The sequence below is a fragment of the Paroedura picta genome, chromosome 6 (genome assembly GCF_049243985.1).
Source record: "Paroedura picta isolate Pp20150507F chromosome 6, Ppicta_v3.0, whole genome shotgun sequence".
In the NCBI taxonomy this organism is placed as follows: domain Eukaryota; kingdom Metazoa; phylum Chordata; class Lepidosauria; order Squamata; family Gekkonidae; genus Paroedura; species Paroedura picta.
The window spans coordinates 74,941,558-74,969,325 of record NC_135374.1 but is presented as its reverse complement, the minus strand read 5'-3'; the positions used below and the strand labels follow the sequence as shown (position 1 = coordinate 74,969,325).

The following is a 27,768-nucleotide window of genomic DNA, read 5'->3' as shown; positions in this document are numbered from 1 at the left end:
TGCCCTATCTGGCCCTGGAACACCTAGCCACAGTGATCCATGCGACGGTCACCTGTAGACTGGACTTTTGTAACTCGCTCTAAGCAGGCCTGCGCTTAGCCTTGACCCGGAAACTACAACTGGTCCAAAATGTAGCGGCCAGGATCCTCACAGCAACACCGTGGAGGTCCCACATCCGGCCCATTCTCCACCAACTGCAGTGGCTGCCAGTTGAATTCCGGATCAGGCTAAAGGTTCTGGTAATTACCTTCAAGGCCATACGTGGTTAGGACCCAGTGTACCTGAGGGACTGTCTCCCTGCCTATGACCCTCAAAGAGCTCTTCACTTCGACACCACCAACCAGCAAATGGTCCCTGGCCCTAAAGATGCCTGCCTGGCCTCGACCAGGGCCAGAGCATTCTCTGTTCTGGCCCCCACCTGGTGGAACAAGCTCCCGGAGGAGATCAGGGCCCTGACCGAGCTAAAACAGTTCTGCAGGGCCTGCAAAAAGGAACTCTTCCACCAGGCATTCGGTTGAGGCCAGGCATACCCAACAACGTCTGAATGGCCCCTGCTCCCTCCCTCCCAGAACTCGCTCTGGACCTTTTTGCACCATTGCACCATTGCACTGTTGTTTGCACTGTTGCAATGTTATAATTATCAGGTATTAATACTATTGTTACAGTTGTTTATATGCTATGGATTGTTTCATGTATTGTTTAGACGTTTTATGTAAACTGCCCTGAAACTTTGGGGAGGGCGGTATATAAATATAATAAATAAATAAATACTCTACAAAAAGACAATTTGGGTTACACAATGAAAACATGAGGCAGTGCCATACGAAAATCTGCTCTTAAATATATCAGAAATGTGAGTGTAAGCTATTCCATTAATTTCTGGCCACACAACATCATATGTGAGGGAAATACTGCATCAGAAGAATGCCTGTTATGTAAAGGAAGGAAATGAGAGAAGGCATTCCTTACATGGTAACAGCCTAATCAAGCATGTAAGTAGGGCTTATGCCCTGGACATGACTTGATGCTCTCTTCAGGAACAAGCCATGCCTTGGCAGATGCCCTGCCTCTGGCGGTGGGTACTGGTATGCAGCAGCAGGTCCATGTAGTAGTTCACCACTTGCACTGCCCTTCCTACCTGCTCCTGGGCAGCCAGAGCACTGTTGCTGGTGATGGAGTTGGCAGCAAGGCACAGCTCTGACACCTGCCATCCCCACTTCTTCTGCCTCCCTTGCTGGTTCCTCAAGTCGCGTGAGAAGCAGGAAATGCAGAAGGTGATCCTGACTGTGCTGGGCTTTGCAACAGCCAGGAAAGTAGCACCGGGAGGCTCCCATTTTCCCACAGCCAGAGCCAATGGCCCCCCAGCTGGAGCTGCAGCTGCCAGAAACTTGCAACAAGGTAGTTCTGTGCACACTCTGCCAGACAGCTGCAGAGTCCACCTGGGCAGGCCACACGTATACCCTCACTGTCTATGTCACCATGCCTAGCCCCCATGTCACCAAGCACCCCCAAGCCCCTGCGTCACCAAACTCTGCTCACCCAGCTGCCCCGGGTTCCTAATAGGCTAGGTTCACCACTGAGTCAAATATTTCAGATGCAACAGAAATGCATCAATCAAATGTCACAACTAGTTCATACCTTGGACATAAAGTATGACACAGGCTTTGCAAGATAATTAATCAAAGCCAGTGAAATTTCCTTTGCCAATATAATTCCAGGATGATTAATAAGTCCCAGAAGGACCATTTAGTTATGTGTCAGATAGCATTGGTCTATCCATGTCAAATTGACATCTAACCCTGGTGCATCTTCCATGCACATTCCATTGCCTTTTTTTCTATAGGTTGGCTACACTGTCCTATCATGGCCCAGATCCTAAGTTCACACCAATAGGATATCAGATTCAGAGCTTTATCAACCAAGATCCAGCCCCCGATTAACCAATCACAGATTCCAAAATCCTGGCTCAGTGCCAGGAAAGATCCCATTATTGTGCCAATAGCGATTCTTCACCACTGATCCCTTGGTAAATTTAGTCCCTCTTTCCTGTATTCTATACAGAACCTTCTAATCACCACGAACACAGTCAGGCAGAGTATGATTATCTCCCATAAGCTTGTCTTTCCAAATTTAACCTTTACAATCCTTCTTCCCAGTCCCCCACCCTGGTCTTCCCCTTCCCATTATTGCTGCAGCCATTCCAACTGCATCCAAGTTAGGGAGTCCTTTCCCCAAGTCTGAAGTCATATTCCTATTTTCCCCACTGCATATTCTGGTCCCAATCTCTGGGTTTGTTTACTCTGGACTAGCCAAGAGGGCAGAACAGTTTGGATTAAAGACATTTTACTTGGGTTCTTGTGTTAAGTTAACACGATTACACATAATGATGAGTGAATTGATTTATTTTGTGTCTGTGACACAACTGTCTCTTATTTCTTTTCTTAGTTGGGGGGCTGACTATTTCTTGTTGGTATCTTGTTAAGATGAGCCTCTTGTGGCGCAGAGTGGTAAGGCAGCCGTCTGACAGCTTTGCCCATAAGGCTGGGAGTTCAATCCCAGCAGCCGGCTCAAGGTTGACTCAGCCTTCCATCCTTCCGAGGTCGGTAAAATGAGTACCCAGCTTGCTGGGGGGTAAACGGTAATGACTGGGGAAGGCACTGGCAAACCACCCCGTATTGAGTCTGCCAAGAAAACGCTAGAGGGCGTCACCCCAAGGGTCAGACATGACTCGGTGCTTGCACAGGGGATACCTTTACCTTTACCTTATCTTGTTAAGGTTATAAAGTTACTTGTTGGTTAAGTGGTTTGTTACTTTTGATTTTTCTCTGTCCAAGATTTACTGAGCTAAAATGGGAATTGTATATGTAATAGGCTGAACTATTCCAGTTTTACCTGTTGCCTTATGACTTGGTTGTATAGAAGCTAGGGATGTGACAGACCTGGTTCATGGTCTGATTTGAGTAACATCAGACAATGTTATTAGCCACCATGCCATGAAATACATCAGCTACCAATTTACACAGGTTAGTCTCTCATTAAACGGACAGGCCTGTTGGCAACCATAAGGAAGGAGCATTTATGCCTCTTGTATCCTGCAGCTACCCAGCTTCCTCAGGGAAAGTGTCCAAAATTATAGGATTCTGAGAGGTCACAGGCAAGGTGCACCACAACTTGGATAATCATAATAATCAAACACTGAATGGTTAAAATTCAGACCTTTCATGAACTTAAATCCTGACTTGAAGATTATCTTCATATAAATCCTCTGCTGCCTTGGTGTACATGTTTTTTTTTCCCCAGGAAAAGAAAGATACCTTTCACGTTCTTCCTTCTCCTGCCTTTCTTTTTCCTCTTGTTCTTTCTGGAGGCGAGCCTGACGTCTTTTCTCTGCTAGAATCCTTGTAGCTTCTTCAGCATCAGTAGTTCCTGCTGCAAGTTTCCCTAGTGAAATATTTTTAGGTTTAGAATACAAGGTAGCAGACAGGAAATTTATTGCCAGACTACACATTTCATGTAAGTATGTATTAACTAAAGCCAGACAGCTGCTGCTTCTAGGCAAAGTGTGAAAATCTTAAGCACAGGGAAGAGAATATTTCTCATTAAGTTCTAACATGCAATTACACCTTGCAAACATGTACCTGTGGGGAGAAGCAGCCTTGGAGGGGAACTTGAGGAAGTATATACACATTAGGAAGGGTTTTATCATGTCTCTTTTCAGATCACCCCATTTCAAAGCTGCTTTGTTTAGAAATCATTGTTGGAGTTTTATGACAAGCCTTTGAATGTACTGTGGAGTCTGGGCATAGTCAATGGCTAGACCCGTGAAGCAACAAATATAGAGACCAAAGTATCCTATGTTAATGCATTATATCAAATGTTCTATTTGGTCAGCATGAACTACACCAAATTAGTCAGTGTCAGCAGGTTGTACATTCCAAGCAGGAACAAGAGAAGACAGACAAAGGGTCCAAAATCCTTTCCAGCACCATCCCAAACAGCCAATCAAGACAGCTGTATGAAAGAAGAAGAAGAGTTTTATTTTATATCCCAGTTTTCACTACCTGGAGGAGTCTCAAAGTGACTTACAATCACCTTCCCTTCCTCTCTCCACAAAAGACACTTGGTTGAGGTAGGCAGGGCTGAGAGAGCTCTGACAAAACAAATCTGTCAGAGCAGCTCTAACAGGACTCTGAATAGTCCAAGGTCACACAGCTGGTTGCATGGGGAGCAGTGAGCAATCAAACCAGGCTCTCCAGATTAGAGGTTGCCTCTCTTAAGCTGGTGTAAACCTGTCCCTATATAATTGACTTATACTAAGGGAGCCTGCTGAGTACCCAGCTTGCTGGGGGGTAAACGGTAATGACTGGGGAAGGCACTGGCAAACCACCCCGTATTGAGTCTGCCATGAAAACGCTAGAGGGCGTCACCCCAAGGGTCAGACATGACTCGGTGCTTGCACAGGGGATACCTTTACCTTTACCTTTAAGGGAGCCTGCAACCAAGAAATCAGAAGGAGAATGAGATGGGCAACTGTGAAGGAATTAGTATTTATTCTGAAGTGTAAAGATGTGTCACTTGCAACCATTACTATGTATGGATGTGAAAGCTGACAGGAAGAAATTGGTTCATTTGAAATGTGGCTGTTGAGGAGAGTTTTATGTATATTCCAAAAAAACAAGTATGTCAGTTCTAGATCAAATCAAGCCTGAACTCTCACAAGAAGCTAAAGTGACTGAAGCTATATACTCTTGATGAAAATACAAGAGTGAATGAAAAAACAATAATACCAGGAAAAGCAACAGGAAAAGATGAAGCCCCAGCATGAAATGGATTGACTCAGTCAAGGAAGCCATGGCCCTCCATTTGCAAGGCCTGACTAAGGCTATTAAGGATAGGATGCTTTGAAAGACAATTCCTAGGGCCACCGTAACTCAGAAGTGCCTTGACCGTACTTAATACGCATGCTGCCCTTAAGAGGTTAGTAGAATAAAATATTTAAAGTGTATTTTTCTATTTAATCTAAAATACAAATTATCTTTGTATTTTAGTGTCCAGAGCACGATGTTGTGCTGTGAGAGAGGTGATACAGAAATGCAAAAAGGCAAGTAAGGTCTTCATGTGAATTATGCTGTCTTCTAAGTTGTATTTTGACTGCTTATGGGCCTTTTTAGACCGGAAACCACTCCAGATTTTATTGACATCACAGTGTTAGCCTGGCTAAGGGTTCCATGTTGACAGTTCCTATTGGAAACGACTATAAAAGTCATGGCATGGGTCATACCTCTGGGGCTATGTCAATTTGTTTTTACTGAAAGTATTAAAACTGCATAACCAGTCATTTGAATTGGCACAGTACAAAGGGACATTGCCTGAAAATTTAAAACCCTCTGCCCTATTAAAGTCACAGTGTTGAAAGTTCTCTCACATACAAAACATACCTTCACTGTTTGAAGAAGGCACACATTTTTCAGCAACCATGTGGCTTACAGCCTCTTCTGACGGAGATGCCTGGATTTTTTGGCTAATATTCTCCCTCTGACTGTCCTTATGTTTTTCTGTCTTTTTCTTAGGTGTTTCTTGGTTGAGATTTGAAGTGACCCGATTTTTCACAGGAGAAGCAGGATATTGCTTAGTAGTTTTGGGAGACTGGGGGTAAGTCTTTGTAACCATCCTAAAAAGAATTCAAATTAAATGAAAAATTACACTAGCTACAGAATGCAGAAAGTACAGCGAACAGTTGATGGCACCTCCCTTTTTACATCAGTTCCAAAGGGGGATCTGTTTGCCAATTGCATAAATGTATTAAAAAACACTACTTTGTGAAAGGAATATTTTATTTATTTAAAACATTTGTATATTGCCTTTCTACTCAAATAAGGTTTGCAAGGCAGCAAACATCAAAATAGAATTTGAAATAAAGTATATCTAAAATAAATTATTCTATCAAAACATATCAACACACAAAATACAATAAGGGAGCAGGGCCAATAAAAGTTACAGAAGACAATGTTCATGGGAGAAAGTTGAATCTCACTGGGGAGGGTGTTTCAAAGTTTTGGTGCCATGACCAAGAAGGCCTTTCTCGGGTTGTCACCAGTCTATGCTGAAATAGTGGGAGCATCCAAAGCAGGGATAAAAGAGGCTCATTTGGAGAAGGCGGTCTCTTAAGGTATGTTGGCCTCAAGCAATATATGTCTTTAAAGGTCAAAATCAGCACCTTGAATTGGGCCTGGAAACGAAGTAGAAGCCAGCATAGATGGAACAAAACTGAAGTGATATGGCCCCTATGACCCATAGCAGGCAACCTTCTGGCTGCAGCATTCTGTATGCACTGTAGCTTCTAGGCAAGATTCAAATCTAGACCATCCGCCATAGGGGCAAGATCTTTCCTGCGGCTGCCTAATATGGGCCATACATCGTGCTCCAACTGAAACTAGTAAAAAGCAACCTTGGACACCACTTCCATCTCTTTATCCAATACTTGCTCCTTTAGGGTGATAGCAACCTCTTCCAGAATAGGAGCTATCAAAATTTCTAGGTAAAGCCTATTTCCCCATTAGTAGCACCTCTTTTTCATCAGGATTTTCAATTTATTAGCCCTCATCCATCCCAAAACTACCTCCAGGCACCTGTTCATAATTTTCACAGCTTCCCTCAGATATACTAGAAGAATGAGATAGAGCTGACTACATATTGGTGGCCACGCAGTCCAGAGGATTTCTCCGAGTGGCTTTACATATGTGTTGAAAAGCATGGCTAAGATACAAATCTGTGGTACCCTGCATGTCAGAGGCCAAAGGGCACAACAGCAGTCTCCCAGCATCACATTCTGAAACCTAGGTCTTATCTGTACTGGCCTTTTAAAACTCATTGGGCTCGATTTTAAAAAAGCCATTTGCATCTGGCCCTGATAACTCTGATGCAGTTCGGGTTTTTCCTCCAATCAGCACTGTTTAGGAGTGACTGTGGAGTCACACTACTTATTCCCCAGCGTATCCATCAAGGAAATGCAGACCCACGGCACTCTCTTCCGGGTGCAGATGCCCTGCCTCTTTCAGATTTTCTTCTCTCTCACCAGCCACGCCTCCAGCATGGACATTGTGCAGAGATCTCTGATGATTGGCTCCTGGCGGCAGCAGACCCTTTCACTTCTGGTGCCACCTAAAAATTGTCTGAGCTTTCATGCCGTGAAGTTATTTCCCCTAATTTAAGCCCCCTTGAAGTAATGCCTCAAGGATTCAAATCAGAAGGAGTTAAAAGACCAGCCAGTCTCTGTCTCCTGCTGCCTTCATCTCCACATGTGTTTCATGGGGGGGGGGGGGAATAGGTTGCTCTCTCTTTCCAAGCTTGGCAATTTATTTTTTAAATTGAGGAGGATACTGGATTCCTTTTAAAAATAAAACTAATATAAGGGGGCACTGTCTGTCTTCCTTTGGGGAAAAGAAGTAAGAGAAAAACCTGGCATAGAGACTCTGAATGCAGTGTATCTATTGTGGCTCAGTCAGTAAAGACACTTACTTGGGAATCATAGTTTTGTGGGTTCAAGCCTGCCTGGGGGTTGTCTTTTCCCCAAATAGGAATTTTAAATTTCTTTGCTTTTGAAAAGCCTTTCCCCCCTCCCGCTCCCTTACAATCATTTTAAAGGAAGTGTTAAGCATCCCCTTAACTTTAAAAGAACTTGCCTCATTTTAAAACAAGAAGCACTGAAATGCAAAAAGCTCAAAAGTGAAAACCCTCCTCCTGATGGAAACCAATCAACAGAGACCAATTAACAGCTCAAACAAATGAAGGGAGGGGGAGAAAAAAATCTTGGCAGTCCATTTTTTCTTTTTAGCATACAGATTTAAACGCTGTGATTTGGAGGAGAAAATCCGAGTAAGAAGATTGGTGCAGAGGGCAGGATCAGATGCAAACAGTTTCAGGATTAAAGAGATACTGCTTCGAATCAAAATTAAATGGTGAGTGTAGAGAGGGCCCTACTCAAGGTAGAACTAAAGCCAACACAATACAGTACTTTCCAGTCCCAGCCCCAGCAGACATCCAAAATGATACCATGATTCACAAAGAGATCCAAAAAATTTACAAGGTCACACTCCTCATCTATGTCCTGGTGCATGTAATCTACCAGTATAATCAAGACTGTTTCAGTTCCATAACCGTGCCTGAAACCAGCCTGGAATGCATCCAAACCATCTCCTCCATTCTAGAATCCCTGTGTGGAAAACCTTTTTAGATATTTTTATAACCAAAACTACAGAAGGGGATTTACCTGTGATAAATCATTCAAGTGTGAAGTCCCTGTGTAAACAGCTGGAAAAGATTTAGTTGTTAGATGATGAGAGAAGCCCAAGGTTCTGGCCTCTCAATGGAGGACAGATAGACAACATTTAATAAAGATGATCTGCATTCCATGAGAGGTTGGAACCTTGACCTTTTTTATTATTCATTATGTCTAATAACCATGTTAGTTTAAGGTCCTTACACAGGGACTCTTACTGGAATGATTTACATGAGTGCAGATAAAAAAACCCTCTAAAGAAATCCTCTGTACCAGGGTGGCCAAATTGTGGCTCTCCCATGTCCATAGACTACCAGTACCATGCATCCCTGTCAGCATGCTGTCCATAGTAGTCCATGGACATCTGGAGAGTCATTTCGTGGCACCCCTGCATTGCACCATATGATGCTCATTAAACTTTATGCCAGAATAAATTTGGGCAATCTTAAAGGTTCTATTAGATTCTGTTTTCTATCATAGTTAAAAAGAGGAGATATAAATATGGCATCAAGTGAGGACTGGACTTGCAGGCAATTTTTCTCAGGCAAAGTATGAATTAGGATCATGTCCTTGTCAGCGAAGTAGCCACTGACAAACTGGAAGACAGAAATTGAACAGATTAGCGGCAAATCCTTTAGAATGTGCTCTCACAAATTAGTGTGCTACAAGTCAATTCTAACTTAATCTAGACTGATATGTTCCCATAACCTGAAAATACTTAAAATATATATTCTGTAAGAAAAAGGAACCTTGATATAATAATGAATGCTCAAATATCATTATGGTAACCCCAGATCCATATGCTACAGCCACTGTGGGTAAGTACTAATTTTAAAGTACTACTTTTAAATATTCTGGTGCTTAAAGAGGTATATAACAAATGACATGACCCCCACCCCCTGACACCGGATGATAGCTAGCACTATGGGATTTTGGAATTGTCGTCACCACAGGGAGGATGGGGGGGGGGTTAATGGGATAATATTGTATATTCTATTGGGGGTTTTATCTGGGATCCGGCGCGAGCCAGCTTGCTGGGAGAGGTGGGATAGAAATCGCAAAAATAAACAAACAAATAAATAAATATGCAGCCAGGGATACTGTATCAGATAATTATCACGCTTGTGTGTGAATATGTCCTCATACAACTACTGGAGTTGTTTAAAGACTAATTGAAGTTTTTACATACTTTGCCTGGGCACATGTCTAAGCAAGGCAAGTCATCAGTATTTGCAATAGCAGCATAGGACAAATTATTTGGCTCTATCCTATCAACCCATTCCATCCACAGTCACTCTTTACTGCTATAAACTGACACTCCTCCAATGTCAGACACAGACACACATATCTTTTTCTTTTTGTCCTTACCAGCACTTACCAGTTTTAATTATTATTTTCACATGCTCATTCTTTCTAAAGCTTCAGGAAAATGCAGGTCTTCTCTCTATTGGTTTTACTGTACATTTTGACACTACTTCATAATATCCCACCAGATCACAGCACTTCTTGTATGAAATCCCATAGCTTTTCCCCATTTGCTGATATGCATGAGATAGGCGTTCAGTTTTAAACAAGTTATTTTTCACTGCACTAATTTTTATGTGAAGTTACTTTGGAAAATGAACCTTGTTCATGCTGTCCAGGATCCTCTACCCAAGAGGGACCATCAACCCTTAGTGCTCCAATATTAACCCTCCCTCACATGCTATGTTATTATTAAACAAAGTCTGCACACATCAGAATAGGTAGTCTCTCTCCCTGAAGAACTGCCCCCTTCCTACGTGCCTAAAAGCATTATTCACAGTAAATCAGTTGCTTAATAGAGCTGAAGTCTATCAATAGCTGAGGACGGGATTCCTCCCTGTGTACAGTTCTAATTTATTGGGTGTTACTGAAAGGTTGCCAAATGTTCTTACTTAGGGGTTGCAGGTGAAGCTGATCTTTTAGACATGGATGCTGGAGAATCACATCTTCTGAGAGGAGATCCCAACCCAGATGTAATGCCAGTCGTTGTGGGCCGTTTCTCTTTCTTTTTCTTCTCATTCTTAAAAAAAAATACAGGTGTTTTTCCTCTGTTATCTGAGCAAAACAATATTTCAGTGACAGACTAATTTATAGCAGAGTTTCATGAGCAAAAATATATTGTTTAAATATATAAAACCTTATAGGTGATTGCAGCTTCTATGCCCCTTATTTGATCCTCAAAGCTTAATGTAATTTAATATAATATGCATTGTCTCATAACTGCAAGCACAGTATAACACTGCTAAATATTCTGTGGATAAACACAGTATATCTCTAAAATAGTAGTGAAGTAAAGTTCCCATGGCTGGAATTTACTCAGACTATACTTTTTGTGTGTGTGTGACCAGGATGCAAACAGTTCTGCAAATGTAAGGATATTTTAGATTTACTGTGTGGCACACTGATTTTCAAACAGAGGGAAGTTTAAAATGTGATCTGAGCCAATCCCATGGGCTCTGCTGCTCATATTCCATGGGAAGACTAAGCACCACCCTGGATGCACAGGGCTAGTGCCTCTAAGGGAACCTTCAGTACCTAGTTTGGAGGCCTTGGCCATTTCCAAAGGGGTGATTTGCCCAATGTTTGATACTGTTGGGACGCTGGTTCCCACTCCCCCATGCTTTCCCACAGCACTGTGGCACACTCATGTACCTCCTGGAGTTTCTGATCATTCCCAAATGTGTTTTTTTTTTGCAAAGGTTTTGGTAAAGATCACACCAAGGGCTTAATGACTGCTATGTGAGCACGTAAATAAATGAAGTAAGCAAATAAATAAATGCAAATGTAAAGTTCAGATTTTTACAATCCTATCTACTCTGTTTCCATTTCCTCCCACCACCACTGGGGGGGGGGCACACCAATAAAGCCAAGGAATGAAGGGAAAAAACGGTTATGCCATGGAAATATGTGATCATATGTGATCATAGTCAGATATCAGATCACTCTAATAGTTTTCTGTTCTCTAATATGTCTTCATTTTGCTAAGTGTACTACATTTTCAAGACATCATAATGTACTTTGTACATGCTCAAGAACTCTGTCTTTATATTTTTCACAAATACACTTACACAAAATATTTTTTCTTGACATTTGTAACCTTTCAACATGTCTTTTAGTATTGGGAATTAATCCCCCCTTTATTTTAATGTTTATGTAGATACCTCTCCCCACGCGAGGAAATGCTGAGCAAAATGTGTTGTGGCACACAAAGTGAATAAAATTTATTGCCACCGCCCCACTGTTTTGTTCCTTCCTTTTTAAAAAATTAGGAACTGAAGATCATTATAGCAATCTTTGTTCAGGTTCTCTCAATTCCTTGCTTTCATTTTCTTTTATTTTTTAAATGCAAGTCTTTAGCTCCTTTAGTTGCAGACATATGTCCCTCAAGGGAAAGACAGAGACTTAAAAACAAATGACCCTGTAATTCAGAGAATCTGATTTACAAACTGTTTCATTGTTAGAATTATATTCAATTGACATTTCTTTAAAAAATAAAGAAAGAAAACAGTAGTGCTAGGGGAGAGGGTGGCCACTGCTGGGCGATTGAGGCAGGGATAGTATGGGAAAACCTAGCCATGTGGAAGCTCTTTTTCTGCTACACTGTCGCAACACCTGCATCAACAACATAAGTGTGTACCTTTGTGGAAAAAGACTTTATAAAGACAGGTGTATATGTCTGCATGCTGATCTTGGATCGTAATAAAGCAACTGATTGATTGATATAAAGACAGTTCTTACATGGCAGATGTTACTCTCATTTTGAGATTTTAATTTGTTTACCTTGCCTTTCCCCTTCCAAAGAGTTCTAATTAGTTTACCTGATGCTCCCCCTGCTCATTCTCCCATGCCAGCACTGGCACACTACAGCTTAAGAAGTGCAACTACATCTGATCATTCTCTGTGCTGTGCTAGATAAGATGCTGGAGATCCATGATCAGATCTCCCATTCCCTTAAACATATTTAACAGCAGCTGTGTGGGGGATGGGGGTCATTTGGATTTGGACTACAGCACTAGGTAATCTGTTCCTCATGGAAACAGCTCTCTCCCCCTGAATGTTATGGCCATTATGAGGGAAACATATTGGTCATGAAGCATTGGTATCAGACTGGCAATGGCTCAAAGGCAGAGGTCATTCACAACACCTACTACATGATCCTTAACTGGAGATGCTTTTGCATGCCAAGCAGAGGCTCTTCCACTGAGCCTTCCAAGGCCTCTCAAGGCCCATGCATGTTTTCTACACCAAGAGAAACAGCATCTCTAGAGATGCAACGTTCTGTTATAAATAATCCTACCCTACCTGAGACTGTTATTTAGAGATGTTAAAAGAAGTGAAAATCCAGTCCTAGTTCCCCAACGTCTCATCTAGACCGTTTACGCACTGGAGATTTCATGCCTGGATACAGGCTGGAGTTTTATATATTCTACAAGAGATAGGTAGGAATGACTGAAAAGGCAAGCAATACTCAGCTATTCCTTTTATTCTGTGTGTGTGGGGGGAAGTAAGCTGCTTAGATGCTTAACAAAAATTGATTCCAATAGCACCTTTAAAATAAGGTGACCAGATTGTCCCACTTTTGGAGGGACACCTGGGGGTACCTGCCAAATTGTACTTATGTTGAAATTTAAAAAAATATATTACAATACTATTTTTGCATTCTATGCATTCTATGAAACTTCTTGTTACTCCATATAGACCAAATTTTTAATCAAGTACCACCACCCCCACCCCCGGTCAATGGTGTCCTGCTTTACCAATGTTAAACTCTGGTCACCTTACTTTAAAACCAATAAAGATTAATTCAAAGTGTGAGCTTTTGAGTGTAGGCACTTTCCCACATACTAAATGGAACAAGGATCATGAGCGTACAGATAGAAGGCAAAAGTAAATTGTGGCAAATTAGTAAACTGTGTCACAATATCCAAATTAAGCCATTTTATGCCACATGAGTATGAGGAAGTGTGCCTGCACTCGAAAGCTCATGCCATCGTTGTTGGTTTTAAAAGAGCTTTTGGACTCAATTTTTGTTGTGCTACTTCAGACCAACACGGCTACCCCTTGAATCTAGCTTAGATGTTGTTAGCAGCAGTTTTAATTACAATGGGATATGAGAATATATAGCCATAATAAATGTTGTTTTCAAACTTTATGGGGAAAGCATAGCATTAACATAAATAAAAAGCCTGTCTCTGGTATTAGAAAACATCTGGTGTTTCTCCTGTCTACCAGTAAAAACTTTTGTTTTATTTCTCTATGGCTAAGAATATAGGGGGGGGATCCTGTTGCTGATTCTATTCTGTTACTATTCTGTTCTATGCTGCCTGCACCTTGGCTAACTGAGCCAGAGTCCTCCCCCCATCCCCTTAGCCTATGGAAAATAGCTTTCCATGGATACAAATTCCAATAGAGTAGTTGAATTAGCCCAATGCAGCAGCATCCTATGGCCCTCTAAACACTGATAACTTTATTGTAGCAAATACTTTGTTGGTGCAAAGTCCCTTGGTCATTTGCAGTGAAGGGAATCAATAGACAGCAGGGCTATTGTTGCTGGGTGGGCTGGGTTTTTTTTAAATACAGAGAGAACTGACAGAAAAATAAGTGTGAACACTATGCTAAAAGACCTTGTTTAGTCACTTTATAGAAAACCAAAGGCGCAACTTGTTGGGTTTTAAAGTGCCACAGGATTCTTCTGTTGTTTATGTGGAAAGAGTCCATGATCTAATGTGGGAAATAACATGTCCCCATCTCGTTATTTTTCAGCTCCATGCAGAGTTGCAAAATACAAGACATGGAGAATGCCAGACTGGCAATATGATTAAAACATATCTCACTTGGCATTAAAAGATTATATCCTGTTCCTTAAATTTTCTTTAAATGCATAGGAAATGTGAGAGGTAAACATGCAATATTTACCTGTTGAACACAAGCTCTTTTTGTGCTGAGTTAGAAATTTTTGGAACAAACAGTCAAATCCTTTACACTGATACACTATCTCTGCTTTTCTCTCATTATTATAAATCCTGGGAGAAAGCATGCTGTGACATTTAAAGGACAATGTACTCTGTGAAACGTAAAGATATTCTTATGCAGTGTGGCTTTTGACAGTAAGACACACTTTTACTGATACGCTCTAATTAGTTCTCAAAACTTTTTTTGGGAAAACATTTTGATTCCAGAGATGCAAACTGGATTATAGGTAAAGTTTCCACACAATACAGCAATTTAGTGTTATTGAAAGTGCCAGTGATCAAAGGAATTAACTTAACTCTGTGTGTGTGAGAGAGAGGGAGGGGGGCATCTTCTTCTTTAGATACAGAACAGTTATCCACCATAAAAATATAGACCCCAGAAAGTTCCAAACCTACCTGGGAAATTTCAGCAGCAGATGCCCCCTTCATTGCATCAGATGTGGAAGCAGAAGCTGCCTTCTTTCTCTCCAAGCTTCGGGTGGGGGATGGCTTGTAAGGAGATTTAAGAGGGCTAGCTGGTGCTACACGAGGACAGATATGGAATACTAAAGAGTTATAGAACAATAGCAAGAGCAATAGGGAACACAGACAAAAGAAGTGAGGGAAAAGAGTGGGGGAAAAGCACATCACAATCCATTCAAATTGATTATTGTGCAAAGTTGTCTGCATTTTCACACTGGCATTTTGACCCCAAATACCTTTACTAAAATTATAAATGTGAAATATTTGCTTTTTGAATTATGAGTTGTATTTCAGCAGGTTCCTAAATAAGATCAGTTTAAATACAAACTGTTCTATTGAGACACATCAGTGGATTAAATTAATCTCTGCTTACTACTATAGAGGCCTCAATCGTATCCCTTGCCCACAGAAGTCAGTCCGAAAACTGACTTATGTTATTGATATTACTAGCTTTACAAATAAGCTAAAATTAGAGCAGTTCACTGCCTATATGCATCATTATCATCACTTAGCTTAGCTATTCATAAAGGTAAAGGTATCCCCTATGCAAGCACTGAGTCATGTCTGACCCTTGGGGTGACGCCCTCTAGCGTTTTCATGGCAGACTCAATATAGGATGGTTTGCCATTCCCTTCCCCAGTCATTACCATTTTACCCCGCAGCAAGCTGGGTACTCATTTTATTGACCTCAGAAGGATGGAAGGCAGAGTCAACCTTGAGCTGGCTGCTGGGATCGAACTCCCAGCCTCATGGTCAGAGCTTCAGACAGCATTTTGGCAGCCTTACCACCCTGCGCCACAAGAGGCTCTAACTGAGCTATTCATAACTATGTACAAATTTATTACTAAAGCACTTATACAGATAATATTCAGGGTCAATGCTCATGAGGAGCTCTTCCTTTTTTCATTTTTAAGGATGCACTTATTATAATCTTAAAACAAAGCTTTACCAAAAAGAAGGGCATGGTTCAGACATAAGGGCCAACTATGGTTTTCCACAATGCAAATGAGCCTCGGGGTGGTTTCCTCTGCACTAATTTGCTACCACCTAATTATTTTGCCAGTATTTTGCCAGAAAGTGCAAGTTGTCTTCATATCCATTGGCAAACTGTGTCTCTGTCTTTGTATTACTTTGTTTTACTTTGGAATCCTGGTTTTCAGGGAAAGCCAGTTCTGGTGTCTTGGCAAACTAGGGTTGGCTACAGGCTTGCAGACAACTATTTAGCTGGCCACACATGAAGGAAAAAAAGAAGGCGCTGGTGATAACACAGACTTGACAATCCCCCAGGCTTTGTCTACCCTTATAGCTGAACCAAGCTTAAGTTTCTCCATCCAAATTTTGTGGTGTGTCTTACACATTCCTAAAGAGATTAGGTTTACCTGAATCATTGTATTGCTCAGAAAGCACTAATGAACTTCTGCTTCTGGCTAAAGAAGCTTGTGTGGGAGTCAACAGTCGAGAAATTAAAAAGTTTTCCATTGGACTAAGGTGCATGCGGTGAGCTGAAGGATGGAAACAAATGGAAAATGTTTAACTTAAAGTGGGGAAAAGCCACTTCTGAAAACATGCAAAAATATAATGAATGACGAAAAAAAATGAACAAAGGAAAACCAGAAATGTTTATAAACAAGAGATCTTTCTTCTTTGAAAGAATTATTTGATTCTCATTGTTTTAAGCTAAGCAGACTAAGCAGTCTAATTAACAAAATGTTCTAAAGTATGAACTTCCTTTGTGATTAACCAGAAAAAGGCTGAAGACTGGGGAAGACTTCCCCATGTTTATAAGTTAATGTTGGTTTCTAGATGAACTGCTATTTTCTTATTCTACCCCTTCAGTATTCACAATTGATAAATCTGCAGAAAATTCTAAACCTTAATTAAGCAGGTTCATAAACTGCATATTTAGAAGTAGCAATTTATTCCATCAAATGCTAGAACAGGATCTGAAGCCTTTTCACCAGCAAAGGAGTAGTCAGCAGTACTCTCACATGGACAGCACTCCTACCTAAAGGTACAGTGCATAAGTTATCCTAATCTTTCAGTTGTGGGACACATTCCATCACCTCTGTTCGCATTTCTGGGCCACAGAAACTGGGGGAAGATGCACTGGCAAAGTTTGTAGTGTTGATTGTGATGATTTGCTGGCAGACATGGCGCAACCATCTGGCTCTGCAAAGATGGTCAGGGTCAGGATAGGATTTTACATTATGTGGCAAAAAGTCAGTCTCTTGACCATCTAAGATCTAAAATTCTAGCCTCTTGACCATCTATGGCTAAGAAAAGTAGGCCAAAATACAAAATGCCAGCCTCTTAACCATCTATGGCTGAGAAAAGTAGGCCAAGATCCAGAAATTTGTTCCAAAGCAATCATAATAACATACCTATGTACTGAAGGAGCATTAGATGCCCCTTAGAAATCTGGCCATAAAGAAAACAAGTTTTAATCTAAGGTGTGCAACAGAAAGTTTAATAACAGTACTAAGTTTATCAACAGTACTTAGTTTATCAACAGTACTAAGAAAACAGGGAACTATTTCTTCAGTAATTGTCTTTTCTCACTTTCAAGTCACAGCTAACTTATGGTCACCCTTGGTGGAATTATCAAGGCAAGAGATGTTCAGAGGTGGTGTGTCATTGCTTGCCTCTGGATCACGACTCCAGACTTTGTTGGGGCTTCCCCTCCAAGCACTAACCCGGATTGACCCAGTTTAATTTCTAAGATCTGATAAGTTCAGGCTATAATTGTCTACTATAATGAAATATTAGCACTCATTGATTTTTGTTATTGCTGAAACAGAGGCCTATATCCAGTAAACATACCTCTCAATTTAACTGATTCCAGTATAGGAACCAACATCCTCCAGAGTCAGTGGCAGAATGTACAAATGGGAACCACTCTTAACCATAAGTCTCCCCCCTTTTCCTGACCTGAATCTGCCCCAAAGGGTTATTTACCCCTTGTTGCCCAGCGGCCAGGGGCCATTTCAAAGTAGGAAAAGAGCATGAGGGGGAGACTTAAGCCTCCTCTCCCCACTTGCCACAATGTCATGTTCAGATGTGCTGGCAAGTTAGGTTCCAAGCATGGAACTCCATGCCTATAGCCACTGGCAGGACCCATTGCCTACATGAAGTTTTTGTTTGCCCTGTTAGCCCCATAATGAAGATGCAAATCTCAGGATAAAAGACAGTTGTTTACAGCCACATAGACCATTTATGTACTGGGAATTTCACTACACCACCCCCCTGTCAGGAGCACAGATCGGGGGCGGATGAGGTGCACCAGGCCAAATGCTCCCCCATGTGGGTGCAGGAAGAGATGGGGCAACCTGCCACGACTAAAACTCCAGCCTGCAGCCCAGCATGAAAACTCCAGTGCATAAACAGTCATAGTGAGTTTCTAGCAGAGATGACATTTTAAGCAAGAAATTTCTGGTACTCAGCTACTATCTACTATGCTACACTAGCTCTGATCTGTTCATGAACTGAATGTATCATTTTACCATTTGGTACTTTGTTTTATGTCAAAAGAAAGGATTTTTGAACAGAGCTGAATCTCCTGTTCTGAATTTGTTCCTATGTGGCCTGGAGTCTCTGGGATACTGGAAGGAAAACCTTCCAGAGTAACAAGATACTTTGATGCTTTTAAAAGCATGCAAAGATGTAGAGCAGGCTTTCTCAACAGCCCTGGAAGTGTTTCCCAGATGGGAGGGGGTTAATTAATTTTTAATATATTTTAAAAATTTGTTAAACATTTATTGGGTGATATGACCATATATGATCATGCTGACCCCCCCACCCCCCCTCCCTCCCAAAATGGCCAATGATAGGCCTGTAGAGGGTGGAAGGGGGGTGGGCCCTGGGTGGGCTTGTACATAGCTATGCTTCCCAACCATATTCTGCATGATTGCACCACTTCTGGGGTTTCCCAAAGCCTCGGGAATGTTTCAGGGGGTTCTCAGCAATAAAAAAGTTGAGAAAGGCTGATGTAGAGTATAATACTTTGAGATAAATTAATTTACACTAAAAATGTGCTTTGTGGACTCGATAAAAACGCTTTCAGGTTATTCATGTTACTTCTACGTACAGCATTCTTCTAAGAGGACAGAGATTTGGTTTACAACTAAATAACCTTACAGTAATTTTGCTAAACTCTACTGCCATAGAAGGATTAACAGATCAGGAAAGGGAAAGGGAATCATTGGGGAGGTGACAGAAAGAGAAAGAAATGCATTTTAAAAAACAAAGGACAGATTATTTTTCAAGTGACACAATGAGAAGCACATTCACTTGCCTCTGTCAGGGGAATAGGTTATTGTTGCTGTGGAGGAGGAGAGACGTTTATTGATAGGGGACTCCATTTGCTTTGGCAGATTCATTGTAGAAGCTGAAAGTTTGTCACATGCTGCAGAGAAATGCATTGAATACATTTTTATTCATTCCATAGTGCCTGAATGTTCCCAGACCTACCTAACCTTTCACGGTGTTACCATGGTCCTTATGACTGAATCAAGACTGAGTGCAGAAGATATCTGTCAGTCCTATAAACTTAAGTTCAAGATCTTTGTTTGCAAATGTAACATTTCAATTTTACAAAATTATGTATTTTGGCCAATGGAACTACATAGTAATAAAATGATAACTGCACTTCAATTGCAACTGTATGGTGGAGAACCAAATGGATTTCCAGTTTCTAACGTACAGACTATCATTTGGGGTCCATCAAAGTTCAGTGCAAAAGAAAGGAGATCTATCCCCATCTTTTTCTTCCTAAGTCTTCCTAAGTCCATTTAGCATGCCAGGGAAAACATGCCCCCCTCTTCCTCCTAAACTTGCAGTCCCTGAAATCATCTAGGGCAGGGGTGGCCAAATTGGTTCTCCAGATGCTTGGGAGGCAGTCTAACAGCATCTGAACTCAATGTGGTCAAATGCAAAATTCCATCTTTCCAGGGTAGGTTCACTAGCAAATAAAACAGTATTCAACAACAGTGATCTGTTTAGCTTCTGTTTAAGAAGATGCATTTTCACAACTTATATTGGCTATTAATGATGGCATATAGTTTATTCAGGCTACAAGTATATTTTCCTCTAATGATGCATCTGTTTCTGCAGTTAGCATGCAGAGTATGGCCTAGTCTACTGAAACAAGACTCACAGACATTATTATTGTGTAAGTAAGTATGCTGAATATAGGAAAATATCAGTGTGTGGTAGGGACAGTCCTAAATTTTCTAAGGATATAGCATAAAACACACCGAATATCATTATTCTCAGTTCTGTGCCTTTCAATTTACACTTATTCAATATATATGCCAGGACTGGTGAGATAGCAGTAGATTGGTCTTCTATAGTTTCTTCTGAATCTATACTGCTATTTCCTTTCTAATATATTACAGTTCCCCAAATTTTCTTTGGTGGGTCAACAGAAAGATGCAAGAATTCTCTTTCCCTCACTCGGTAGATAGGAAATTGCAGCCTTTAAGTAACACTGAATTAATTTTAGTTCCTTATGATAACTGAATTCCCATAAGTGAACCACTGATAAATTTGTTAGATTCAGGTTGGCAGCCATGTTGGTCTGAAACAACAGACCAAATTTGAGCCCAGTGGCACCTTTAAGACCAACAAAGTGTTCTTCAAGGTTAAGCCTTCGTGTGCATGCACACTTCTTTAGGTTCAGTGAAACAGATCTTCCTCAACCATTGCATATAGGTAGACGAGGGAAAGGGTTAGTTGCCCAGAAGGACTAGTTAGAGTCAAGATACATCAGGAGACTGGATTAAGGCAGATGGTAAGATCTGTGGATAGCAGTAATAGGAGTAAACAAACAGATGAGAACCAAGAGAATTTCCACACATTGAAAAAAATAGTGTTATGCCAAAGTGGCATAGCTCTGAAAATAATCGTGCTTCCGGCCATTCCTCACCTTCTGGCTTTCTTGCTTTTGTCCGCTGCCTTCTTGCGCTTCTTACACTCCGCAAGCACTGCTTGAAATGGTGGAAGAGAGCAACGTGCTTTACACGCGACTCTCTTCCACCTGTCAATCAAGCCAGGCAATCCCCTTTCATAATGTTTTAAAGGGCCTGCGATGCCCGCTAATTTTTTTTTAAAGTAAAAGTTCTCCATTGAAATGCATCTAATCATACATGCATAGTGCTTTTTATAGTGCCACCCCTTATGGAATCATGAGTCTGGAATCTTAAAAAAATTAATCTCGTTCCTGATTTGGGGGGAGGGACTTTAGAGAGGCATGCTTTGTGTGACAACTTTGGGGGAAATTCTTTTTGGTTTTGCCTGCACGACTGAATGCCTACTCGTTGCTCCAGGCTCTAAAATAAAACCCCAAACCCATCCCCTGGAAAAAGAGGCAGGTGTGAGGGCGTTCTTAGATGTGTTCTTGCACAACAGTTTTCTTAGAGCCCTCTAAACCCCACCTACTTTATAGGGTGTCTGTTGTAGGGAGAGGAAGGGAAGAATGTTTATATGCTGCTTTGGAACTCCTTAGGGTAATGAAGAGTCGAGTACTAAAACCCTGCATTCTCTGCTTCTTGTTGCTCACATTGTCCTACTCTTAGTACTATTGTATTTTTATTTTGATGGCCTATACCAGGGTTGGCCAAACTGTAGCTTTCTAGATGTCCGTGGACTGTAATGATCATGAGCCCCTAACAGAATGACCAGTTGGCAGGGCTCAAGGTAATTGAAGTCCATGGACATCCGGAGAGCCACAGTTTGGCCAGCCCTAGCCTATATAGCATGATTACTTGTTTTTCCCTTTCTGTGCTCTGTAATCTTTGACTCTCAGTGAAAAAGGTAGGCTATAAATAAGGTAAATCCATAAATTAAAAAAAATGTGGTTGGGCTGCCTGTTGTCAGATTTGGCCAGCAACTTTTAAGCCTACTGCAATATAAAAATATAGAAGAAATGTAATAAATAAATATTGTTCATTGGTCAAGAATTTACTTTTTGCCAAGAATACGTGGCAGTTTTTAATATGGCAGAATATGTGGCATGCACTAAGGGAGCTAAACCAGCTATTTAACTTCTTTATGTGCCTTCTGGCCCAGCTCTTAGAGCTATGGACTGGGTTGTCACCAATACCCGGATAACACCGAGCTCTACCTCCTGATGGGTAGCCATTATGACTTCCCCCCAAATAAACATTTGCTGTATGTTGGAAGGAGTGATGATTTGGCTCAACATACCTCAGGGACTGGTTATCTCCCTATGACCCCTGCAGGGCCCTCCACTCTGTGGGTACAAATCAAATGATGGTTCCTGCCTCATGTGAAGTGTGCCTGGCCTCAACCAAGGCCTTCTTGGTCCTGGCCCCTACCTAGTGGAATGAGCTCCCGGAAGAGCTGAGGGCCCTGATCAAGCTATCACAGTTCTGCAGGGTCTGCAAGACAGAGCTCTTCCACCTAGTATTTAGTTGGGGCTAGGGCTGGAACATCATGGGCTTTTACTCCCCACTCTTTTTCTCTCCTGGTGTCTGACTATGTAGGGTGTCTGGACACCCTACATTGCGATCCTCCTGTGAAGCACAGGGTCTGCTGCCGGGGGGAGTGCGGAGTTAGAGGGAAATGTGGTTCATCTTTGCTGCTATCTTGTTGGGCATTGTTAACTTTGGGATTTTAAGAGTTTTAACGATTTTAAATTGTATGCTGTATTTTCTGATTTGATTGTAATCCACTGCGAGCCAGCCTATCTAGGAGCAGCAGGCAATAGATCCAAACATAAATAAAATAAATAAATATTCTCCTGCTAATCCTGGTGCCTACAGAACTCTATCCCATAGGACTCAGTGATAGCCACTGAGAAAAGGCCAATCTTTATCTTCAACCGGGTCCTGTTTCTTTAACTTGCATTAACCAGTCACTATGGTCAAAATCTATGGAAATGTGTGGTAACTGTGGTATATATAAATTATATGATACTTTTATAGATGTATATAAGGGAATTATTCAGATGAGCATTTGCAAATATTTTGAGTGGGTAATAATGTCAGATAGGTGTAAATGGATGGTGGCAAATTGTGGATAAGCAAGAGCATCCTAAGTCAGCAGATATAAAACTCTTGTAATCATTAAATAAGTGTCTGGTATATAAATCATTTATTTATATATGTAACTTCTAAACATTAGTTTGGAAATAATGAGTTTTATTGTCAAGTGGGTTTTACAATTTTTAGTCCCTACTATCTAATCCCTCCTAGGCAGAGTCTGCACTTACTTTCTTTATTCCATTGTCAATCCTGTTGAATTCAGATCGCTTTGAACTCGGATCTTCCTCTTCCCCCCTCCCCATTGAAACAGGAAAGTGTTCTGCACGTGGTTAGGGTAGTTCAGAAGGGGGGGGGGGAGCCAAGCCTCTTTCTTTCTTTTCTTGAAGGGGGAGGGGAAGAGGAGCCAAGCTTCTTTCTTTTGATCAATCTGGGATTGGAATAAAAGCTCCATGCAGTTTACACCCTAGTTTCATTGTACCTGTGGGACTACCTTTCCCTAAACATCCCCCAAAGAGCTTTAAGATCCAGGGATTAAAACTTGCTTAGGAACCCTAGCCACAAGACAATTAGATTAGCGCCAACCAGGGACTGACCTGGTGGAACGCTCTTCCAAACAAGATCAGAGCCCTGTAGGACCCTGAATCATTCTGCAGGGCTTGCAAGACAGAGCTGTTCCACCATGCCTATAGTTGAGCCCTAAAACATCTGAACCGTTCTGGCCTCCCTGCAAAACCCCCTCTATCTACAAGTCATCTAGGGTATGTATGACCTTTCCACCTCATTTCCCCTCCTTTCCAGTCAACAGAAGAACTGGACAATTGACTGATTCAAATTTGCTTTTAATAATTTTAAATTTTATTTTATTATTTATTTAAATTTTTACCTGTATATTATATTTTTATATGTAAATTTACTTTGAGGTAATCCTCCACAAGTCTTATGAGACTGGGCAGAAAACAAAGATAATTATAAATGAATTAATTAAATACTACAGTAATAAAAAATTAGATTCCTTCAGCTGGCTATATTGTTCTCACTCCAGAGCCATATTGGTAGGGGTTTTGACTCCAAAATGAAACTTCAAAGAATCATGAATTATTATGTGACTAGTAATCAAGCCCGCTGCGACTAATGCAGCGGGTGCTAGGGTGCTTCGCGCCTCTCGCTGCATCAGGCAGCCGGGCAGGGAGCCCCTGGCAGCCGCGCTCCGCGCGACTGCCGGGGGCTGCCTTGGCCGGCGGCCTGACGCATCGGAGGCGCTTTGTGCCTCCACGCGTCAGGGCGCCGGCAAGGAAGCAACTGCGAGCCGCGCTCTGCGCGGCTCGCAATTCCTTCCTTGTTGGAAGGGCGGGAATTGGCCTAGCCGATGGTCTGTCCGGAGGAAGGGGCCAATCAGGCCCCATCCTCATCACAGACAAAGCCCGCCCTAACTCCTCCCCCAAAGCGCTTAGCGCTTTATTTAGTCTGCGGTGCCCGCGGCGCGGGCGTGTTAAGGATAGGCTGATGATTCCTAAAGAAAAGTATTAAATAATTAATCCTAAATGCTTACATTGTTTAACTGTTTTGAACCAGTTCATGCCCACATGCATTTTCACCTACAAAAGCTACTCAAAAGGCACATGACAAAATATGACACACATATGCGTCCCACATTTGGACAAAAAAAAGACAAACTTGAAGGCTACAGAGAGTGGGGAACACATCTGAAATATCACTAAGATGTTGGAATGTCAAGCATGCATTGTTCCATTATGGAGATAAAGCAAGATACACAGCCCAGAGACTCCATGGGTACAGTCCCACCAAGCCTCCTGCTGCACAATCCCCATTCCTTTCTATAGGATTTGGTGTACAATTCCTAAGTGGAGAAGGGGCAGGAGAAGAAGCACTTGGAGGAAACTGTGCCCTCTACTCGCAGTTGCAATACCATCAGGAGTTGAGTGCAAATAGCAGAGAACACAGTAGCCAGGGAGTGGATGAAAATCAGCGGATGTGTTAAAATGATCTGAACAGTTACAAACACAACACTATGGCACTGTGAGTCACTCAAATACCATTGGAGGGATCAGCAGCAGCAGTTGAAGCCACAGAGTCTGGAAGAAGGGGGTTGGCAGCTAAACCTACAGGGGGTGGGGTATTTTCTGATTCACCTACACAACAGAAAAGAAATCAGAGCGAAAAGAAGTGAAAGATTACTTTCAAGACATTCAGTGCATTTAAGTCCACCAAATACACAAGGAATTTTTTTTAAGCTTCCTGGAGGAGTGAAAGATTTCTTTTCCATGACGCAAATAAATATGCTGCATCATCCTGAAAATTGTACTACTTTAGTTTTAATAGAAAGGGTTGGATCATAAGACTTGAGACAGCTGTGTTATCAATAGAAAAAATAGGTTTTGTCTAAGCATAGCCTACTGAGAAAATCTGATGAATTTAAACAAATCTGAATGATTTCTGAAACAGAAAAGCTAATATGTAGCTGGTGGTAAAGTAACTTGCTTTGAAATAAACTGAAAAGAAAAAAGAAAAAGCAGAAAGACCAGAAGAGAAAAGGAGAAAAATTTGCTTTCCCCTGCAAATACTGCAGCATCACTGAGCAGTCCCCTGTGATTTCAGGAGTGCCTGAGACAAAAATAGATTATCTTCTGCAGAGTCATACAGCGCAGATAGCCATTTGCGAGACTGTTCAGTGCAGTGGTCCATTTCAAGCTGTTATGCCTGATATATTACCTGCGTACACAAACTTTAGCAGTATCTTGTTTCCAAGACGATACCAGGGCATGAAATTTGCTATGCAACAACAAAACCTTCACTATGTGCCCCAGAGTAGCCTCCTCTCACATCCTAGATACCAGCAAAGCAGATTTTCCTCCAGCTTCCCCCCTTCACATATTTGCAATTTGGAATCTGCAATGCACCCAGGCTCGTTCCACTCACCATCTCTTTCGCCTGAGCCTGCAGCTAGTGCTCCTCCCCACGACCATCTCTTCTGTTTCTGTTCTAGCTGCTGACTGCGCTCCAGGGATCTCCGCATCATAGCCTCTAGCCGTTCCTGGGTAATTAATATAAAAATAAAAGGTAAGCCTGGTGTTTTCAAGCACCTACCGTAGCAAGTCAAATGTTATTCTCACTGCACATACATACAGTGGCTAAAAGCTTCCTGTACTGACGAAGCTGAAAGAAATAAGCAAAGGAGGCAATCTCTACGTCTACTTACCTCCCAATATCTGTATCCTTTGTCTGCAGTCCCTACTGAGGTCACTACAGAGGCTGAAGTTAGAAGCACAAGTTACATCACCTCCGAGCATCTGCTCCCACTGGCAAGCCTGCTGCTGTGCCTCTGTCTGGGCTTAATTTGTTTGAGAATAATGCATGACAAGCATTAACTCTGTCATCGCAGCAGCACTCAGTTTCCTCCTTCAGTGGCAGAGCTCAGCTGCTGCACAACAAAATCTGATCCCGATAGGACCTTTAAGACCAGCAAAGATTTATTCAAAGCGTGCTGCAGTGATTCTTCCCTGACCACACATAAATAAGGTTAAATGCCCAGTCAACTATTAAAAGATCCCTACCGCCCAGTAAACAAAATTCTTTAAAAAAAAACACTATTGCTTGCTACTGCCACTCTTCCTGCGAACAAGAGCTCAATCAAGCTGGATGAGTGCAAAGGCCCAGCCATTTCTCCAGTCCTGTTCCCAAGTCTTCCATCGCCATTTCCCTTCTTTGCCTTTGCCAAGGTCTGCTACAGCGTTCTCACCCTTTTCTCAAACATTTAACCTGGAGAACAACTGGCTTTCATATAACACAGACTTTTATTTCATATTTTGTACAGTCTTTTTTTTAACCACCAGGCTCACATGGTAGTCTGGGGGCAAGTGGCAATTTCTTACAATAACACACCCACAGGATTGTTGTGTGAAAAAAGAAGAATAATCTCTTGTTGCTTTGAGATCATTAGAGAAAGATCTGAGTAAATTTGGGATAAAACAAATCTTCACAACAAGTATGATGCTATGAATGAATCCCACATTTTACAGGTGAAAAAATTCATAAAAGATTATTGTTCTATTCAAGAAGGTACCGCCTTAGAGGCTACACTTGAGGGACTGACTGTTTGAAAACAATGAGACACATCACAGAGAAGACTTCCAGCCTAACTTTGTTTCTGATATGTTAGATTTCTGTGTGAAAGACAAGATTAAGATGCCTCATATCCGCACCAGCCATAAATGTGGAAGAAGGATCCACTGCATGAAATCAGTTATTAAAATACTTCTACCAATAATCTGCATTCAGATGTCACTATAACGAGGCTGATCTTAATGTAGGTTATAAAAGATCATGATACAACATACAGAACACAGCTGTGATATAACCATTTAGGACTTCTGTGGTCAACTCCAACAAAAAAGTGTTTGGAAAGTATATAGAGACTCATTTTGATCAGAAGTCTGACATCAGCTTTTGGACTGCTCAGAGATATCCCGTCAGACCACAAAATAATAGTAAATTCCCAACATTAGTAAGAGTTTGCACTTCACAGAGTCTGAGCCTTCTTTCCAAGAATGTCAGGTAGGTATCGGTTCCTGCCATTAATAGCTTGACCACAGTTCTAGAACTCTCTATGGAGGATTGCTCCACTCAATCCCCCCTCTTTTTATTTCCATGTCCTGGGCCAGATGGCCCTTTATAACACCTTCAAATGTTTTGGCTATTTCCCCTTTTACCAGAGCTGCTAGCTCTAAACAGTACTGCCTTTTGAAGAACTGTCCTGTGTGAACCTGAACTGTGTATAGGTGGTAGTGGGGATTTGCCTCTATAACTGCTTTTTGATTCCTATTGCTTTTGTCTTTAGTATCACAGAAGTCCTGTGATGCTGTTAGTTCTCTTCTGAAATAAATTACAGAATTTTTTTGTTAATGTTCTGAGTTTGCCTATTTTGGGTAGATTTACCACGGAAAAAGAAGAAGAAAACAAAGAAGAGGTGTTGGTTTTTATACCCCATTTTTCACTGCCCAAAGGAGTTCCA

At 41.5% G+C, this 27,768-nt stretch overlaps 1 protein-coding gene across 15 annotated transcripts in view; it reads right to left on the bottom strand.

Annotated features, from left to right (window-relative positions):
- MAP7D2 (MAP7 domain containing 2) overlaps positions 1 to 27,768 on the bottom strand; it is an 88,595-nt gene that overhangs the window by 10,989 nt on the left and 49,838 nt on the right. For 5 of the 15 annotated variants that reach the window (XM_077343085.1, XM_077343086.1, XM_077343071.1 and 2 more), the window contains 8 exons: positions 25,677 to 25,791; positions 24,794 to 24,889; positions 19,028 to 19,138; positions 16,116 to 16,238; positions 14,671 to 14,819; positions 10,195 to 10,322; positions 5,439 to 5,671; positions 3,315 to 3,441 (listed from right to left, as the gene is read on the bottom strand). In XM_077343085.1, the coding sequence (XP_077199200.1) occupies positions 3,315 to 3,441; positions 5,439 to 5,671; positions 10,195 to 10,322; positions 14,671 to 14,819; positions 16,116 to 16,238; positions 19,028 to 19,138; positions 24,794 to 24,889; positions 25,677 to 25,791 (1,082 nt within the window). Of the gene's footprint in view, positions 1 to 3,314; positions 3,442 to 5,438; positions 5,672 to 10,194; positions 10,323 to 14,670; positions 14,820 to 16,115; positions 16,239 to 19,027; positions 19,139 to 24,793; positions 24,890 to 25,676; positions 25,792 to 25,956; positions 26,135 to 27,768 lie in introns of those variants that run through there. The other 10 variants (XM_077343082.1, XM_077343072.1, XM_077343084.1 and 7 more) reach the window with 10 other exon arrangements.